At 25.9% G+C, this 20,541-nt stretch overlaps 2 protein-coding genes across 2 annotated transcripts; both read left to right on the forward strand.

Moving 5' to 3' along the window:
• Positions 1 to 836: 836 nt before the first annotated feature.
• Positions 837 to 2,834, forward strand: TCTP (translationally controlled tumor protein-like protein). The gene is made up of 5 exons (NM_001247637.2): positions 837 to 959; positions 1,751 to 1,824; positions 1,940 to 2,068; positions 2,153 to 2,310; positions 2,445 to 2,834. The coding sequence occupies exons 1-5, from the start codon at positions 932 to 934 to the stop codon at positions 2,560 to 2,562; spliced, it is 507 nt and encodes a 168-aa protein (NP_001234566.2). The 5' UTR covers positions 837 to 931; the 3' UTR covers positions 2,563 to 2,834.
• A 3,574-nt stretch (positions 2,835 to 6,408) lies between these two features.
• On the forward strand, positions 6,409 to 9,215 carry LOC101255927 (translationally-controlled tumor protein homolog). Its single transcript, XM_004230196.5, has 5 exons — positions 6,409 to 7,149; positions 8,181 to 8,254; positions 8,370 to 8,498; positions 8,583 to 8,740; positions 8,875 to 9,215. Exons 1-5 carry the CDS (start codon positions 7,122 to 7,124, stop codon positions 8,990 to 8,992), a joined length of 507 nt encoding a protein of 168 aa, XP_004230244.1. The 5' UTR covers positions 6,409 to 7,121; the 3' UTR covers positions 8,993 to 9,215.
• Positions 9,216 to 20,541: the final 11,326 nt, after the last annotated feature.

Raw genomic sequence — 20,541 nt, forward strand, 5'->3', positions numbered from 1 at the left:
AGCAAATTTTGGATAGGCGATCCTCTTAAAAGAACAAAAATAAATAACAAAAGAGGAAATATGTTTTGATGAAGGAATCAAATTGTCCATTTAAAACTATTCTTAAACGTAAAAAAAAATAAAAAAATGAATAAATATGGTTTTCAAGAGTTATAGATTTTTCCAACATTGCCAAAATTTGATTATATACTAGCATCAAAGATTTAACAAGTGGGTCAATATTTATCTTTTGACAACGTTTTCCTATTCTTTTCTCAGACTATGTTCAGCACTTGAATTGAAATTCGATTAATTTAAATTTACATCGTGTAAGATTCATTCAGAAAAATAATTTCCTAGATAAGAATTTTTGAGTTCATCACGTGTAAAATTCAATTTGGCAGATATATTCTTTTTATTTTTTTCATATTTAAAATTTAAAATAACTTCTTATAAAACTATATAAATTTATTGATTATTACTCGCTTCATTCTAATTCACGTGACTCGCTTTTAACTTTAATCTTCTCAAACAAATGTCACTTCTATGCTATTAGAGATATAATTTTTTTTTTTAAAAAAATATATTTTATTTTCTTATTTAATAATTTATAATTACACAACATTTAAAATTTATTTTTTACCCTAGCGTGGACGAGGATATTTTGATTCTATTAGGATTAGTAAAGTAAGTAATATGGCCTTTGCACTAGTTGAGACATGGGGCAGAGTGCGGCGGCATTCAGAACCCTACTCAAATTGGGGTAGGCAAATACGTAATTCTGGATTCAAGGCAGGTTATTTTGGTAATTTACAAGTGCTCAGTGCTATAAAGACACCGTACTCCAGCCAAAACCCTTCTTCTCGAGCCTTCACTGGTGCGTCGTTTTCTTCCTCTCTCTTCCAATCAACCCTAACTTTAGAGAGAGAAAGAAAAAGGCTACTCTTCCACCATGTTGGTTTATCAGGATCTCCTCACCGGTAATCTCTTTTATCCTTCTGCGGTTTTCTATTTTTTTCTGTTAAGTTTTGTTTTTTTTCTATTTTTTCTAATATTTTGTATTAAATTTTTTGGTAGAAAGTTGTAATATTGAAGTTAGAGTAGTTTTGCTGTAGCAATCTGTGTAGTGAATCTTGTTTGGATGATTGGCGGTTGTTGATGAGTCTCCTTGTGTTTTACGACAACGGGAATTTTGCACAGATTGTTGTTTATTTGATGCTTGATCTGAATCTGTCAATAAGATCTGCTTGATTTGCGACTGATTTTACTGTGTAAAGGCAGTACTGCCTCTTTTTTCTTTTTTGTTGTGATTAAGGAACTAGATCTACTAATCTGGATCTTATAGATGTGATTCCTATGTTCTTTCCCTTGATTTATAGATCTAATGCTGTGTATATAAGATACTGTAGGTAAGAGCCATATATGAGTAATTTGGATCCGTAAACTCGTGATATTTGTTGCTTCTAGTTCATCTAGACTTGTGCTTCATGTTACACAGGAAATCCTAGTTCTATGTATCCCTATAGTTCTGGTTCAATTAAACATCTTGAAGTCTATAGCTCATTATTTAAACTGGTTGGCAATCCATTCAAGTATGTATTGTTATGTGCTCCTTCGAGTTGCTGTAGCTGCTTGATCTGTCAAAATTCACTGTTTATAGTTTGTTTGTAGCAGTAGCTTTGTGCATACCAGCTTTAAATTTTTTTTTAAAGTCCCATTCTTGGTATGGTGCTGTTCTTTAAACCTACAACTCTTCAAAAAATTATTGCAGGTGATGAGCTTCTCTCTGACTCATTTCCCTACAAAGAAGTCGAGAATGGCGTGCTTTGGGAAGTTCAAGGGAAGGTAGGTCTCCATTTAATTATTGCTAGCAAAATTTCCATATATTAGCAATCAAATTCTTCTGGACTATCTAGTCTAATTTAAAAAGAGATAATGTAATGTGTTGGTTACCTTACAGTGGGTTGTTCAAGGTGCCGTCGATGTAAACATTGGGGCAAATCCTTCTGCTGAGGGTGGATGTGAAGATGAAGGTGTGGATGACCAAGCTGTCAGGGTTGTCGATATTGTTGACACTTTTAGACTTCAGGTTTGTATACATAGTTAATGACGTTTCAGTGCATTTTAATGTACTTCGAATTATATGTGAATAAATAGTGGTTTGCTATTGCAGGAGCAACCTGCTTTTGACAAGAAACAATTTGTTACCTTCATGAAGAGATACATCAAGAACCTGACACCCAAGCTAGAAGGAGAAACACAAGAAGCATTTAAAAAGAACATTGAAGCAGCAACTAAGTTTCTTTTGCAAAAGATCAAGGACTTGCAATTGTATGTCCATTTTAAATTGTTTTATGACATTGTCTAAGCTATTTCTTACTGAAGTTGAATGTGTTTTGTTTTCCTTCTACTTCATACCTGGCACCTTTAATAGAAACTGATACTATTTGTGTGTGTGCTGGCAGCTTTGTTGGTGAGAGCATGCATGATGATGGCGCCCTGGTGTTTGCGTACTACAAGGAGGGTTCAGCTGATCCTACCTTTTTGTACATTGCACCTGGTTTGAAGGAGATCAAGTGCTAGATGTCTGGTGGAGTGCTTCTGCTAGAAGTTTTGCATTCGAGATTATGTTTCATGTAGTTTTTAATATTTGGTCTTTTTTGCTTATTTATGTCTGGTGTTTCTTCTAAACCTTGGGTACTTGCTGTAACCAGTACGGCAGTACCTGCAGTTTTTCTTTATCATATGATCTTATTATGTGGGACAGCAAATGGTTAGCTGATTGAATTGGAAGTGTTCTGATTAACAATTTTGCCTATTTGATCTTTTAAAACAAATTTGATATGTTGCCTGAACTTGCTGTTTAGTACTTAATTTAACTTCTTTACTTTCCATTTCATTTGTTGTTTGCCCATACCTAAAATGAAGGTCGATGCTTCGTAATTGTATGAATTGAGGATCAAGGTATTTAAGATTAAAATTTATTTTGCTGCTAGGCCAAACATTCCTGAGAGCCTCACTTTTTAACTGTCACGTGTCCACTTATCATTTGATTCATGTGTAGTATGAGCAAATTTTAGGTATAACAAAGATTCACATCATATAAATATGATATAGCTATAGTTTGTAAATTTTGTGTTTGCTACAAAATTGTTAATCTCTATATTTTGGGACTCCTTCCCTTTTATATGTAATCTGATTTTTTAAAAAATAAAAAGAAAGTAATTTCTTCTTTTCTAAGATAAAAAGAAGAAATTCGTTAAACTGTGCACATAATAGGATTCTTTTCCTTCTATGTCTTCTTCATTAGTAATATATAAGTATTTTTCTTTTATACAACAAAAAAAAAGAATATATACTTAAACCAATTTTTATACCATGTATGTGTTCTTTGTTGCTTGTCAATTTTTTTAAATGCTTTGGCCCCAATCGATTAAGAAAAACTGGTTTGGGGAGATTTTAGGGGAATCGAAAGAAAATGGGAGAGAAAAAGATGGGGAATAGATTTGTAAAAGAATATTTCATCTTCTATAAAAATGGGTGGGTTCCAACTAAATGACAAAAATTGTGTTACATATGCTACTTGATTTATATATTTGCTATTATGTATAATATTTCTCAATAATCTATCATGTGCCTACTTGTTATGAACAATCTTAAGACATGTATAACGAGCAAAGAACGATAAAGACGAGTTGTGGTGAACTTTTGAGGAAATCAGTTGGTCACTTAATTATTAACTCTTTTTTTTTTGAGAAAGTCTTTAATTTTGATTTTTAATTTGAAAGTCGTTTGACTATACTTTTTTCTCTCAAAAAGTCACTTAACTTGAACTCAAAATCTGCTCAAAAATGTTTTATATACAAAGTCACTTAATCTATTTACTTGATTTTTTCATTAAATTTGTTAATATGAATTTTTAGTTAGAATCAAAAATTTAAAAACATAAAAAGACTTTTAGATTTATGGGTTTTTGTCTAGTCTATCTGAAGATTGATTTTGATTTATGGTTTACGTTACTTTTAATGTTCTAACCATTAACATATGTATAAACATAATTCTCATTTTAAGATTTGTGATAGATTCTTAGAAATAGATATCTTTTTACTTCTTAAATTTTGATTTTAAATAAAAAGTTTGTATTAACAAATATTAACTGAAAAAGAATCAATGAAATATTTATAAGTAAAACTTTTCCCATTAAATGATGTAGGGCTTAATATCAAAATTAAATGACATTTTAAAAGATAAATTCATAGTTATAATCATATGCGATATTACGCAAACTCAGTTAATTTCTCTACTAACAAAACATATCACATACGGAAAACAAATACCTCAGACCATCTCCAATTCAACACAAATTTTATATCAAATTTTATATTTAGCGTAAAAATTGGTATTTTGAGCTCCAATTCATATCAATTTTTACATCAACTTTAGTCTGTGAATAGTGTCACATCATCGCACCAATTCACTTTTTGAATATTATAATATTATTTTATCATACAAATTATTAATTAAATATTATATAAATTGTATATCTTAATTAAATCTCTTGTATATTTAATTATTTTTATGTAATAATTTTATAATATTAACTTTAGATATAAAATTTAGCTTTTTTATAAATTATTTTTTCTATATATGACTTAAAAAAATATTATGTTAATTTTACTAGAAATTATAATTGAATATAAACTAGAATTAATCTTCACGAAAATTAAAAATGCAAATGTATAAATTTGTAAAGAAATAATACAATGTACTTAAAAATAACCAAAATAATAAACATTCAACAAAGTAGTAATTGACATACATTGGAATTGAAATATAAAATACATATTAATTTTAAAAAGTACAACAAAACATAATGATTTTTGTATTAAACGATTATTAAAAAAAATATGAATTATATAAAACGAATGTTTTAGAAAGAATTTGTTTTATGACATAAGAAAATATAAATGAAATTAGAAATAATAATATAATAATGGGAAAAAAAACCCAGTTTTGATGCAAAATTTGGTGTAGTGGGTTGAAATTGATTACACCAAAAATAATGCTGACACCAAAGTTGATGTAAAATTTGGTGTTTGGGTTAAGACGCTCTTATAAAGTAAAACAAAAACTACAAACAAATGTACTAATAGTATCATTGACTAATAAGTGATTTTTGGACAAGAAATTCCAATGATACCACAATAATAGACATATATTCTAATAGTATAATTGACTAATGACTAATTTCTGAATAATAAACCTTAATGATACCACAATAATATAATTATACTCTTATATCATTGACTAATGAGTAAATTCTGAACAAGAAGTTTTAATGATATAAATACAATATATATAAGATTTCATATCAGTTAAGCGAATATTATCAGCCTTAATGAATAGAGAATATGGAATGTAATTTTTTTTTAAAGAGAGAATAGACACTTTGAATTATTTTAGATTGGGATATCAACATATAATTATTTTAAATTTTATAATGGAGAATATGGACTATAACTTTTTTTTTTTTTGAGAAAATAGGTATTTTTTGAATTATTTTAAATTAGGATGTGAACATTAATTATTTTGAATTCTATGATGTATTTATATAGTTTTTCCTACCGAAAAAGGCAAATTGTTCTTCACATTATATATATATATATATATATATATATATATATATATATATATATATATATATATATATATGTTAGTGAAATTTGAAATATGTGAATGTTTGTCATTTTTAGGTAAGGGTGTTTACAGTTTTAATGAATGTCAATCTAAATTGAAAAATTAAATTAAAATTGATTAAATTAATTGATTTTATTTGAATTTAAATTTTTTAAAAAATGATATTATTTTATTTGATTATAAAAATTGAAGAATTAATCAAATCGAATTGATAAATTATGTACATATTTTATTGTTATACATGCATAATATTTATTTTTCGAACAAGTTAAATATCTTATATATAAATATTCATAAAAAGATTTTTAGAATTTATTTATGTAAAACAAAAACTGCATAAGATGAAAACATTTATCATATTTTTTTGGTGGTACTAAGAATGTCATTATTCTTCCTTCTAAATTCTATTCGTAGTAAATTCAGTAATGGAAAGTTTTATAATATTAGTCGTTAAGGGTGTTTACAGTTTCAGCGAATATCAATCTAAATTGAAAAAACAAATTAAAATCGATGAAATTAATTGATTTTATTTGATTTAATTTTTTAAAAAATTAATACTATTTTATTTTGATTAAAAAAATTAAAGAATTAATCAAATCGGATTAATAAATTATGTACATATTTTATTGTTATACATGCATAATATTTAGTTTTTGATAAATACCTTATATATAAATATTCATAAAAAAATATTTAGAATTTATTTATGTAAACAAAAAACGCATATGATGAGAACATTTATCATATCTTTTTGGTGGTTACTGTCATTGTTCTTCCTTCTAAACTCTATATGCATAGTAAAATTCAGTGATTCAAAGTTTTATAATATTAGTTATTTAATTTTTTTTCGTTTTGAATAAATTGTTATTATCTTTTTTCTCTTTTTGTTAATTTTTTTGTGTATAATTAATAATTGGACCGATAAATATATATTATATTTATTTTTGTTTGATTTTGATAATCTAAAAATCATTCAAATTGATTTATTTTTATTTCTTCCAATAACTGAGTGAAACTGACTCGTGAACACTCCATTTTTTCACGACCTCAATTACTCCCCTTTGTTCCTAACCACTTATTCATTTTTTAATTGACAGTGAATTTACTGTTCTATATATATTAACAATGGAATAGATAAATCAAAAATTAAAAAAGCTATACCTTTTTTAAAATTAATTAATTGAGAATATAATAAATTTAATTTAATTATATTTTAATTTGTTGAAATAAGAAAAAAAATAAAAAAAAATAAGTAATTAGAGACAGAACAGTAGTCAAACACAAAAATATCGTATAAAAATTGGGTTATTTAGATTAATTTCCAAGTCCCAGTCGGTTATAGCAAACCCGAATTCTCAGGTTATAAATACCCGTTCACGCTCTCTACGTTTTTTTTCTTGTTATCGTCCTCCTCTTCTTCGAAAGCAAAAGTTTAATCTGCCATCATGTTGGTTTATCAAGATCTCCTCACTGGTAATTTTTCTTGTTTCCATCCTAATTTTTTTTTTATATTTTATCCTTTGTAGTTTTTTTTCATTCATAGAATGCCCGGTTCCGTTTTGTGCTCTGTTTTTACGTATATTTTTCTGGTTATCGTTTTCGGCCATTCTCTTGGTCATGTTTTGTGTTAATCTTTTGATAGGAATTTTGTAATCTTGAGTTTTGGATTGTATTGTTTTATTGGCTTGTAACTGTTATTGATTAAATAATAATGAAATTTTGTATGAATTTCTGTTCTTTGATGCTTGATAAGATCTGGTTGATTTGGCTGGTGTTACTGAATGTTTTCCCAAGGTGCTATGCTATTAACACTTCCTCTTTTCTTTATTTTTTATTGATTATTGGGGGGGGAATTAAGGAACTGGATCAGCTCTGGTGTTTTACGTGTCGATCCCATCTTAAACGGTTTTTAAAGCCCCAAATTGTTTTAACTGTGATCCTGAATATTGTGTATGAGTGTTTTGGATCCATGAGATTATTGTGTGAGCAACACTTAATTTATTATGGTGCAAATTTTGTCAATTTTATATGACAAACATAAAAAGATGTGTTCTTGCGCAAGCCCCATAAATCTGCAAAAAACTTTTGTCAAGTCAGTGGTTTCTAGTAATTTCATTATCAATTTGAACATCTTATAGTTTATCTGGCTATGGTAGTCATAAAGAAAATTAGAGATTGCAGGCTTTTTTCTGTATGATATTTGATTCTTCTATTGGTTAGCTACATTATTCGTTGTTTGGTGCACCTCCGTGTTTCTTTATATGCACAAGTTCCTTAATTTTTGGGTAGCTGTTACTGTGGTCTTAGACAAGACTTGCTTTCTGCACTCAATCACAATGGTTTCCCGAACATCTCTGTGATTTGGATTCTCAGAGCATGTAGGTTGTTTCTGTTAATATAGACTTTAAAAGAGGACATTCAGCTTGTAGGAATATTTGGTTTTCATATATTCTTCATGATGGGTTGCTATTTTGAAACTTAAAATACTGGAAAACAAATTGCAGGTGATGAGCTTCTCTCAGACTCATTTCCCTACAAAGAACTCGAGAATGGAATGCTTTGGGAAGTTCAAGGGAAGGTAGGGTCTCCAGTTAATTATTGCTTCCAAACTTTCATATATTAGCAAACCAAATTTTGGTGGACTATCTAGTCTATGTAAAAAGAAATAATGTGGTGCATTGTTTACATTACAGTGGGTTGTTCAAGGTGCCGTTGATGTAAACATTGGGGCAAATCCTTCTGCTGAGGGTGGAGGTGAAGATGAAGGTGTGGATGACCAAGCTGTCAAGGTTGTCGATATTGTTGACACTTTTAGACTTCAGGTTTGTATACATAGTTATGGAGGTTTCAGTCAGATTTTTATATACCTTTGAATTATGTGAATAATTGGTGGTTTGTTATTGCAGGAACAACCTGCTTTTGACAAGAAACAATTTGTTACCTACATGAAGAGATACATCAAGAACCTGACACCCAAGCTAGAAGGAGAAACACAAGAAGCATTTAAAAAGAACATTGAATCAGCAACTAAGTTTCTTTTGCAAAAGATCAAGGACTTGCAATTGTATGTCCATTTTAAATTGTTTTATGACATCGTCTAAGCTATTTCTTACTGAAGTTGAATGTGTTCTGTTTTCCTTCTACTACATACTTGGCACCTTTAATAGAAACTGATACTATGTGTGTTTGTGTTGGCAGCTTTGTTGGTGAGAGCATGCATGACGACAGTGCCCTGGTGTTTGCGTACTACAAGGATGGTTCAGCTGATCCTACCTTTTTGTACCTTGCACCTGGCTTGAAGGAGATCAAGTGCTAGATGTCTGGTGGAGTGCTTCTGCTACAAGTTTTGCATTCGAGATTATGTTTCATGTAGTTTTAATATTTGTTCCTTTTTGCTTGTTTATGTCTATGTTTCTTCTAAACCGTGGGTACTTGTTGTAACTAGTGCCTGCAATTTTTCTTCATTATATAGTTTTATTGTTGTGTGCACATGAAATGATCCTTTATTAAATTTGAAGTTCTATTCTCAGTTTTGCCTATTTGATCTTTATCAATATGTTGGGAGATAAGTATTTTTAGATCAGCTATTCCTACTTTATTGAACGAAAAGGGAAACAATATTCTCTTTGATTAGTGGTAGTGGAATGCGAATATAGGAATCAAATTGTGTGACGGAGAGGATTTTGCGTGGGTGGTGGAATTATCTTTTTGTGATATTTACCTTATTTGTTACTTTAGCTATACATCTATAATTATTCATCGAATATGCTGTCTCGGTCCCTTTTTTGTGTTTATTGGACGGATGCAAGTTTGCATACAACGGTAAGTGGTGAGGAAAAAAATCATGGCATGGTTTTCAACACAGATTGGAAGATTTCAAATATTAAAATATCAGTACAAGTTTCCAACACAAAGTCCTGTTTTGAAGATAATAAGAGCCCCACTTCCACTTTGTTTGTGTTTAGTATATAACTATTTTTCATAAAGAAGTCATTTTCAGGTAGTCTATTTTTTAATATCTTTTAGGTTATTAATCTCACTTCTACTCTCTTTTTTCAAACTTATGCACTATTATGGGGCCTCCTAATGCACAAACATATTTCTTTTTCTTGAAAAAGAGCAATCCACAACCTCTACCCATTGGGTTATAATGACATTTTGTTAAGGGATCATAATCACTAGAAAGTCACCTCATTTGCAAAAATGTTTTAGGCTTGGGCTGAGTAATAGAATCATAAATATTTAACTGGGCTTTTAAGTTCAACGATATGGTAAACATAAGCAATTCAAGGCATGTTTGGTTAGAGGAGACTGAATTTCAAATTCATAGCAATAGGTTTATATGCTTCATACATATTTGGCTCACCGTGCAAGATAACATTTGGATTTGAAATATCAACTCCATTAATAATTCATTGCAACTCTTAATTTAGATTCAATTTATTTTTGTCACCAATACAATTCTTAATTTTATAAATGAATTTGAATTAATTAAAGCATTCGTAATAAGAATAAAATAGATATAAAATAATAATTATCTTTTGATTTTTAAAAATAGACCAATAAAATAGATACTTGTATTTTAGTATACTTGACAAGTATTCTAAAACGCAACGGACTTATGAACAAAGAGATACTTCTTTTCTTGTTAATACTCTGCGTTTGTCAAAAAAATAAGTATTATTTTGCTCATCTCAAGTTCATTATGAAAAATAATAAATATAAAGTATTATAGTTTATTATTATGAAAAATATAAAGTATAGTTTATTATGTATCTCTATTTTTTAGATGTTTCATGAGAACTGAGCAAAAACAATAGTTCTTTAATATGGAGATATAATTGAAAACACTTGATAATTCTATTATTTTTATCTTAAATTTGTAGAACGAACTCTTATTTTGGGATTTGTTTATTTATTTATTTTGCTAAGCAGTATTTATTTTTTAAAACGGATGCATGTACATAAAGTAGCAAAAGGGTGGTGGGGAGTTGCACCGTAATAATTGTCAACAAAATTTTTAAAAAATGGGCACCCCATTAGCACGAAAGGAATAAGAATATTTGTTGGATAGCAAACTTGCTCTTTGTCTATGTATATAGTGCTTCGTGTTTTTCTATTAAATTCGATATTCGCATTAAAATTTAAATTATGATTATAAAAATTTATCAAAGAGCAATCTTTCGATCAAGAATCTTTCGCTGTTGATCTAATCCAATAAGTTTGATTAATAAAAAAGCAGTTTTATTTATTGAAAAATAAAATAAAAATAATTTGGAAACTTTTCGTAACGAAAATGCGGCAAATAATTACTCATACTTGACAAAGAAATTTAGGAATCTACAATGCTTGGGGTAGAGTAATCCATTTTTTTATTTATTCTTTTGTTGTAATTCAGAATTGTCAGTCTGTTTTGCATTATGGTCCATCCAGAGATAGATATCTGACCAACAATTAATAAATCCTTGTGTTAAATAGGTCAGAACTAATGATTTTTTTTGGCTAAAAATTCATTAAATTCTTATCTTTTCTTGTTAACTACGCCCTTCAAATCTAAATAGGTGTACGTTTGGCCATTGATTTCAAACAAATTTTAACTTATTTGAAATTAATAAAGTTGGAGTTGGAGTTAAAAATGATACTGTCATTGATTATACTTCTTTAAAATTATATTAGAAAAAATATTCATGATAAAATAAAGTATTTTAATATAAGTGAAATGAAAAACAGGTTTTGATTTACAAATTTAAAAGACAATTATCAAATTAAATTTAAATTTTTCATGATCAAACTCTAACATTATAAAGAAAGTAAAAAATTATTTAATATCATAAAATGTTTTCATTAAATTAAAATCAAATAAATAAATTAAAACAATTTTTTTTTTCACTTACCTGCCTCTCATCAAAATGATGACTAGTTCTGACCAAAGTGCAAAGGACCACACAAGTTCCCATTCATAGAAGCCATTAAAGGTGCACTAGTCTTCATTAAGATGGCCAAAAAGTACAAGTATATGACCAAACTAATTGGACTTATCAACCGGATTATAATAGAATGATAACTACTCATTTTTTTAATCATATGTATCCGCGTGAGAAAAAGAAGAAAAAAAAACTAATTGGACATGCCCATGTTAAAAGATGATGTGGGATTGACCAAATTGAATGGACTTTGAAGTTGGCCTGTTTTGGTTTTCCTATAAGCAATCTAATTCTTTCCCAAGTTTGCAAATTGCATTGCCTCTTTTTCCCCCTTTCTTTATCTCTACTTCTTTTGTTTAACCCAACTTAAAAGTTTTCTTGAAATGCTCCAACAAACTAGTAAAAATGTTGTCAGTATCAACTATTGCAACCTAAATTTTTTGGGTGGATACTAATTATGATAAATAATTCAGAGTTACTAATAACTTATCTTTTGCTATTTTTTATATTTTAATATTTCAGTTTAAATCTTACCTATGTTAGGTGAAAGTTTGAATCAATAAAAATTTATGTACTTTTAATTGAATTAGCGTTGAGGTAATTGTTATTGAGTCCACAAGGCAGTGAAGAACAAGGATCGAAATGATCATTAGAGGAATTGATTATTGTTAAGTGATTAGTTAAAGATAGTTAGGAAAATATTTATATTGATTAGCCTTGTATATAGGTATTTAGACATTTTTTTCTTTATAATTCAATTGCATAAATTCATTTTGACTCGTTCACTATTTACAAAACAAATTTATGCCTTTTGTTAATACCTCCTTTAATAGAGTCTCTTACATGTAAATGATCTTTTATCACATAATTCTCTCTTTTTTCATTAACTTTACCCAAAATCATTCACTTATGCACGATTAAAATTTTCGAATATCAATATTGTTAAACGTATTTTAGGTGAACCAACCTAGCTAAACTTGAGATATTAACCAAATAGAAGAGAAACATTATTTGGGCAGCAAACTCAATGATAAATAATTGTTCAAATATATAAGTTCTATAAATGTATTGTAGGATTAGTTGGTGATGGGTTGGAATGAAATAATGTTTACTTTGAATTATCATAATATTAGGAACATTAGTCCCACAAATCACAAGAAACCAAACATTATCTTGTTCCATTTTTATTTGGACTCTTTGAAACCACCTCATTTTGTCTCTCTAGTTGATTATTAAAATGCCCAAAATGATCTTAGTTTGACCATTTCTAGTCGACATTATTTTAATTTTTATTTTTTTTTACAGTTGGTTTACTACATTATGGTCAAATAGGTACTTTTTTATTATTTATACACCAGTTTACTTTTCTTATTCATTAAAAAAATCTATTCTAGTATATAAAATAGAAAGAATACATCTAGTAAATAGCATTAAAATATGTAAAAAAAAAATATTTATTTTCACAAATAAAAAAATAGATATGTCAGATAAATTATCGGACTAGAATGAGATATTTAATGTTAAGTTTATAAGTATAGATTCGAGCCCTTGATATAAAAATATCTTTAATAAAAAGCGTTTTCCTCTGAATAGTAAAACTCTAAATTTTTATTTTTTTTTAAAAAAGTTGCAAGTATTGTACCATATAAATAATTTAGAAGTTGCAAAGTATAATTCTTTTCAGTTTAATATACTTTTAAGTACTTAAAAAATCTTATAAATTCTTTCCCTTTATTCTTTTCTTCCAACTTCTCCTTGCCCCACATGGTATGGGTCAAAATTACCTTTTCTCTTCTATTTATTTATATTTTTACTCACCAAATTACTTTTTCCCTTTTACATCTACTTAACGTATCATTCACGTCCAAATCTCTTGTCCATTTATTGTTTTTTTAATAGTTGAAGTAACAATAAATATTTATTACCTTTTACATTTTCAAAATAATTAAATTGTTCAAAGTTGAAAATAAATATTTAAATTTTTATATATTTTTAGAAAAAATCTTTTGGCCAGAATTTTGCTATAATGGTATTTAAGCTATATTATTTTTCCTTTTTGAACATTTTTACCCTTTTAATTTTAATACAATTTAACTAAAAAATGAAAAAAAATATCAGTTTATTTTAAAATAAATAAAAATTATAGTTTTTTAAAAAATTGGTCAAGTTTTGATCAAATTTTCTGGTCATTTAGCATTTACCTTTTAATTTATATAATTTATAGCGTGAAAGAAGAAAAGAGTAGAAATAATACATGAATTAAACACCACAATGACAGAACTTGCCTTTGTAATAAACTAAAAATAAAAGCAAACTCTTTTATTTTGCTTAATATGTAAACATATGTTTTATATCATATATATATTATATATGAACTGTACTAGTTATTGCAGTATATATCCATATTAATCACCTAAAATAAAATAATTTCAATATTATAATCATGGATTGCGTACTAATTTGTGCATCATTAGTTATAATTTTTCTATAAACCCAGCAACCCCTAACTGCTCTCAATAATAATTGCTAACAGAAAACTATAATTGCATGTTGACCATATTGTACGTATTTCTTAGCGTATTTTATGAAATTTGCTAGTTTGGTTAAACAAAAGAAGAAAGAGACAAAGAAAATATTTTTTTAAAAAAAAATCAATTTACAGGCTGGAAAGAAATGGAGCAAAGAAATATTAATATTTTTAAAAAATTTATATACCCTGAATTTAAAGTCTATTTAATTTTTTTAAATTTTTTTATCGAAGTTAGTCGTCATTTCCTAGAGAAAAATCAATAACGTAAATGGGATTTTAAAATCATCAATCTTTGAATTATTTGCATAATGCTAGTGATTTTTTAATTATTGATTCATATTCTGTCTTTATAATCCGTGTGTACTTTTCTTAGTCAAAACTTTACTTGAAAAATATTTGTCCAAATAAATAGATTTATTAACTGTTTGCAAACAAATTTAATTTATAAAATTGAATAGTATTTATAATTATAAGGGAATATTTAACACGAAAAGATTAAACATTAATGCTTTTTTATCGAAAAGATCGAACTTTAAAGTGTTATTAATTTCGTGGTCACAAATTTATTTTTGCCTGCAGAAAATACATTTAGTTGGTAAGAATTTTATCTTTTTAGATGAGGTAATTAAAGAAAAACTCAAAAAAGGCCGAACAAAATGAAAAAAAAAAAGATTTAAAGCAGCTATTTTTTATTGTAGAAGTAAAACATTTATTAAATGGAATTAAAAGTTCCACAAAACATTTAATAAGTGTAACACAAATAGTTTCAGTAGTGTGGAATCATTAATAACCTTTACTCTTCCAGAAATAAAACACTTGTTGTAAGTAATGATACATACAATTACTCTCTCTATGCTATATTAACTAAGTAAAATTGTGAGACAATACATCCATATTTAGATAAAAAATTAAGAAAATAATTTAAATGATAATTTTTATTATTATTATTTATAAAATCATAAATATAACTTTATAAATAGTTTAATTTATCTTCCAGAAATGCTATAAAACTTCGATAAATGAAAGGGAAAAAATAATTTTGTGAAGACAAATAAAAAGATAAAAATATTTAAAAAATAAATTAAATAGCTAAAATACAATTTTGGTCAAAGTTTCTATCCAAAAAGATTTTTCTTAAATTAAATAATCATATGCACCCAAACGCATTCATGTGTTATTAATAATTGAGTAATTTCGCTAGATAGTTATTCATGTTTGAAAAATTATCTAGTACTATCATTTATGTTTGTTTTAGGACTACAATATCATTTAACTTTGTCTATTTTCCTCAAAATATACTTGACACAAAAAAATAAATTATTTCTCTCCTACTAGGGTGTCATGTCACATTTTTAAATTATTATTAATATTTTTCTAATTCTTTTAAAGAATCGGAGGAACCCACATATTTTTTTAAAGAATCGGAGTAGCTCATATTACAGTTCTTAGTGTAATTTTTTACTGGATATAATATGTAGATTTGTCTATCTTTTTTTAAAAAAAAATGTATCTATATATAATAGGAGAAGTAAAAGTGTCCGTACCACAAACATTCAAGAATTTTAATTTTTCAATACAAAAACAATAATGGCTATTACATGATAAAAAATGAAAGATATTTAAATGCTTCAAATTTCAATTTTTAAGGTTAAAAAATGAAAACTGAAAATTGAATTATTTTATAAAAAAAAACATAATGTCTATTTATATTTATCACACTTTAAATTTTTTAGGGAGTGAATGTAGATATCTATCTAAATAGGAGAAGAAAAAGTGCACCATAAAAAAATTATAATTATTATTTAAAAAATTAATTCAAAAACTTATATTAAAAAATAATAATTATCATTAAAAAATTAATGAAGAATAGTTTTTGAATCAAGTATAGTTTGAAGAAAATACGTAAAGTTATAATTATAAAAATACAAATCTTTCCTTGTTCAGACTTCTTTTCTTTCTCCATTTCCTTTATATAACACAAATTATAGAAACACAATATTTTGTATAATTTTGTTTGTATAAAACGATAGATAAATAGATTTAATATACAAATACAAATATTTAATTCGATTCAATTGTATACGAATTTAAATTGTATGCAAATATACAAATATAACATTGATACATATACATATTAGCTACATTCCATATATACAATTATCTAATCGAAATACACATGTAATTTACTCTCTCCACTTTATGCCCTATGTTGTTCGTCTCTCTCCTTTCTCTCCCAATTACGAATCATAATTAGTAAATTATGGTTATGACTTATGTAACATAATTAAGCTATTTTTGAGTCACTATATGCGAAAATTCATCGATTATAACTGCCTAGAAAGGAAATATTTAATTTTAAATTTGTACCATACAATATATTTTAGCATAATTATTTGTTTAATAATCACAAACAAAGTTCCTTGATATTTACGTAGTTAAAGGATGTCAAATACAACATAAAAACAATGAAAATGTGCGACGGATGCCAAATATACTGCATTAATAGTAAAAGGAAATATCCTCTATTAGAGTTCGAATATGTAAATTTATCTATGGACAGAATTTAATAAATACGTGAATCAATAAAGTAATATCTCATATTTAACCAAAAACCCAAATATGTCCTTATAAATTTTTTAAAAATAAGTATTTTCACCAAAAAACAATATTGACAATAAATATGCAATAAATACAAATAAAATAAATTTAAATTTAGTTTCAATATAGACTTCAATTGTGATCCTTTTTGGTACAATAGTAAATAACAGGAAATGAAAAATAAAAATGACGAGAAAGAATAACAAAAAGATAAAATGTGCTCTGTAAAAAAAAAAGGGAGATAGAGAGATACGATGTATTAGGAAAATAGAAAAAATACGTGTTTTATGATTTATCTTTAAAATGACGATTAACTTTGATTAAAATTTTACAAATTAGATATGATAAAATAGACTTTAAAGTCACGATATTTAGATTTTGTCAAAAACATTGACTTGTTTCATTCATTTATAACTGTAAATTGGAATTTTTTATTTTTCCTTTTCTCTCCGTCCTTTTATTTTAATTAATCTTTCAATTTTCATAAATTATGCTAAGAAATATTATAATATGTACAGTATCCAATGATAAAAAGATTTCTTCATATGTCTATCCTCCTAAAATTTGAAAATACATGATAGTCGATTGTAATTTGATAATATATTTTAATTATAAAATTTTGTAAGATACAAATAGACATATATAAATTATTATAGATTACGTAATAATACAAATATTTAAATCTTAAGTAGGTTCTTAGTGATCATAGTTTTATAAAACTTTTCAATTAAATCGATTGTTACAAAAATTATCAAAATTATTTTATAAGTTTTTAAAAATAAAATTAAGACTTCACTTTATTGAATATGATAGCTAGAATTTCTATTTTTCCTTTTAAATTGTATAAATATTTCATATTACTTTTAGTTACAAATTTAGATCTAAATCATCAACTTTGTAGTTAGTGTTACTTTTATAAGACATTTAAAGTTAAATATAATCTTTTGAATTTTTTTTATAATCTAATTAGTTTAAACTTGCAATGTCTAAGAAGATATTTTTTTAAAAATTGAAGATAATCTTACAAAGACAATATTTAAATATGATTGATTCAAATTAAAGTGAATTAAGATAAGAGAAAATTGTGAATTTAATCACACAAGACATCTGATTATAATTGCATTGATTTTATATTTTTAGAAAATAATAATTTTTATAAATATGTACATAATGTTTAACAAAGTATTGCTAATTAATCATTAAGGATATTTCAATAAATACACAAGTAAATATATTTTTATATATAACATTGAAAAAAATTGGAACTCTTATTTATTTATTTTTTAGACTAAATCCACTTTAGATTTAGAGACGAAGTAGTGATGATTACGGAGTTAATTTAAATTTTTTCGACGGAAAATTATACTATTTATATGTAATTAATATAATATTTAATGTATATATAGCAAATATGAGCTTCCTTTGATAACTTTCATGTCTACTTTTTAAAATTTTGAATCGCTTAATAAAAATTTAACTCCAGATGAGTAATATAGAAAATATAATACAAAAATTAATAATGTCTGATTATAATGTCGAGACAAACTAGTGCATGATATATGGTTTAAATCATATGTTCATAACTGAGCAAAATGAAAGTATATGTTTTTATTATTATGAAGGTTAATTTGTTCTTTGGATGTTTAACTTAATTATATATATTTAATACTCTATATTCTTCTTCACACTATAACTTATATAAATTAATATATAAATTAACTCTAAGTTGCACATGTATTATAAATTGTGAGAAAAAAAAAGTATGAAGTAGATATTACTTATAATGATAAAACAAAAAATGGAATGAAACACAGAAGATTACGGTAATCAAACAAGAGTTTGGTTGGAAAAAATAGCAAAGTTGAAATTCCACATAAATTTGAACATTAATTTCGTATAAATTTTAGCTTCATTATTCACTCTCCACAAAACCTTCTTTACAATGTTTGATATTTTTCTTCTTTTGTATAATTAATTTCAGCATAAATTACATGTGATTAGAATGTAAAGATTTACGTAATCGTATAATTATTGAAATTATTAAATAGCAAAAGTAGCCCTTCATGATATCGATATTATTTAGCTAGCAAATAAATTTTTTAAACTACACAATAATATTTTTTTAGTACAACATACCCAAAAATATAATAATTGCATTATGATCCCTACTATAATTTCGATATTAATAATTATTGCACAATTAATTAATAGATTAAATTGTTTCACATTTGATGAACATATTTAAATTTCAGAAGAGTAAGAAAAATGCAGGCAGTTCTTTTATTTATTTAATTATAACAAACAAAGTTAATTAATATTTATGTTGTTATGATATATCAAATACTAAAAATGGAGAGAATTGTGTGCAAATATGTTTAAATACTATAATTATAAAAAAAGTAATTGAAAAAAAAAAGAGTTCTAAAATGTCATAGTATAGTGGAGTGACTTAAATTTGTATATTTCAGATTATGCAACACAGATTTACTAGCCCTTAATTAATGCAATATTGACTTGCTAGTCCATGTAGGCCTTTTTACAAGTAACACGGTCCATTAAAGTTTAATAAAAAATAAACTTGAAAAATTGTGTGAATGTCACTAGTAAATTTAGTTTAATTAGATTCGAAACTATTCAGTTCGACAATTAACATACTTTAAATAAAAAATAAAAGAATTATTGTTATAAAAATATAGAATAAGAAGAAGAAACTAAAATCTAAAAAGGATTCTACATAATAGACATTCACTATAATTCAAATACTTTATAACAATTATAACTAATTCATGTATTAACTCAAGAATTCAAGAAAACTTTATGACTATAATTCAAGTTTTTGATGGGGTCCTTGTAAAATAATGTTTTGAATCCAAAATTATGTCAAAATTCCATAATCAAAAATACAAATTAGACTCGTGTTAAATTTTTGGGACAAACTATCAACTCGTCTGATAATTACTTGATAATGACCGTCCATAGTTTTTCATAAAAAATAAGTTAAAAGAAATAAATTTTAGAATTAATTGATTTAATAAACTTTTCAATCTTAAAAAACGATCTAAATCAAATAAATCATAAAATTCAAATTTATTCATAACCTATTTCCTGATGTTCCACTTTTTATAATTATAAGAATTTAATAGACAATAACGTCTTCATCCATTCAAATTGCAATTTTAGTTCAAAATTATTGTTACTTCAATTAGTTTTAGATCTAGGTTCAACTCAACATGTTTATCCTTCAATGCAATATTACTGGATTCTTAAAAGTTCAGTTCAAATAATTATCAAACAAATACATTCGATAAAGTCAAATTAATTATAAGTTGAATTCAACATTCACATGAATGAATAAATTAACACCACATGTTTAATAAAGTCTATTTCAAAATAAAATACAAATATCTCTCAAATTGTAAGCAAAATTTCAGTTAGCATATTAATTTAAATGAGTTCTTATAATCTAAAATAGAATAAACACAGCTCAAACATCAATACGACAGAAGTATCATCCACACTCTCTTGAAGGCAACTGAAGATTGATAAAATAAATAAATATTATTTTTTTAATTGATCTATTTACTATTAGTTAGTAAACATAGTTATCAACATTAATACTTGTATATTTTAAGTTAAAATATCTATCTTAATTTCTGTCTCTTTCACTAGTTTCTTATCCATCACTTCATTACGAGTATTTTTAATATAAATAAATAAATTAAGATGTATCCTTTAATTATTTTAGATTTGTTTCACTTCTTTTAATATTCATACGAGAATAATTTATTTTTAAATACACGAAATTTTTTAAAA

The sequence above is a fragment of the Solanum lycopersicum genome, chromosome 1 (assembly GCF_036512215.1).
Source record: "Solanum lycopersicum chromosome 1, SLM_r2.1".
NCBI classification, from domain to species: domain Eukaryota; kingdom Viridiplantae; phylum Streptophyta; class Magnoliopsida; order Solanales; family Solanaceae; genus Solanum; species Solanum lycopersicum.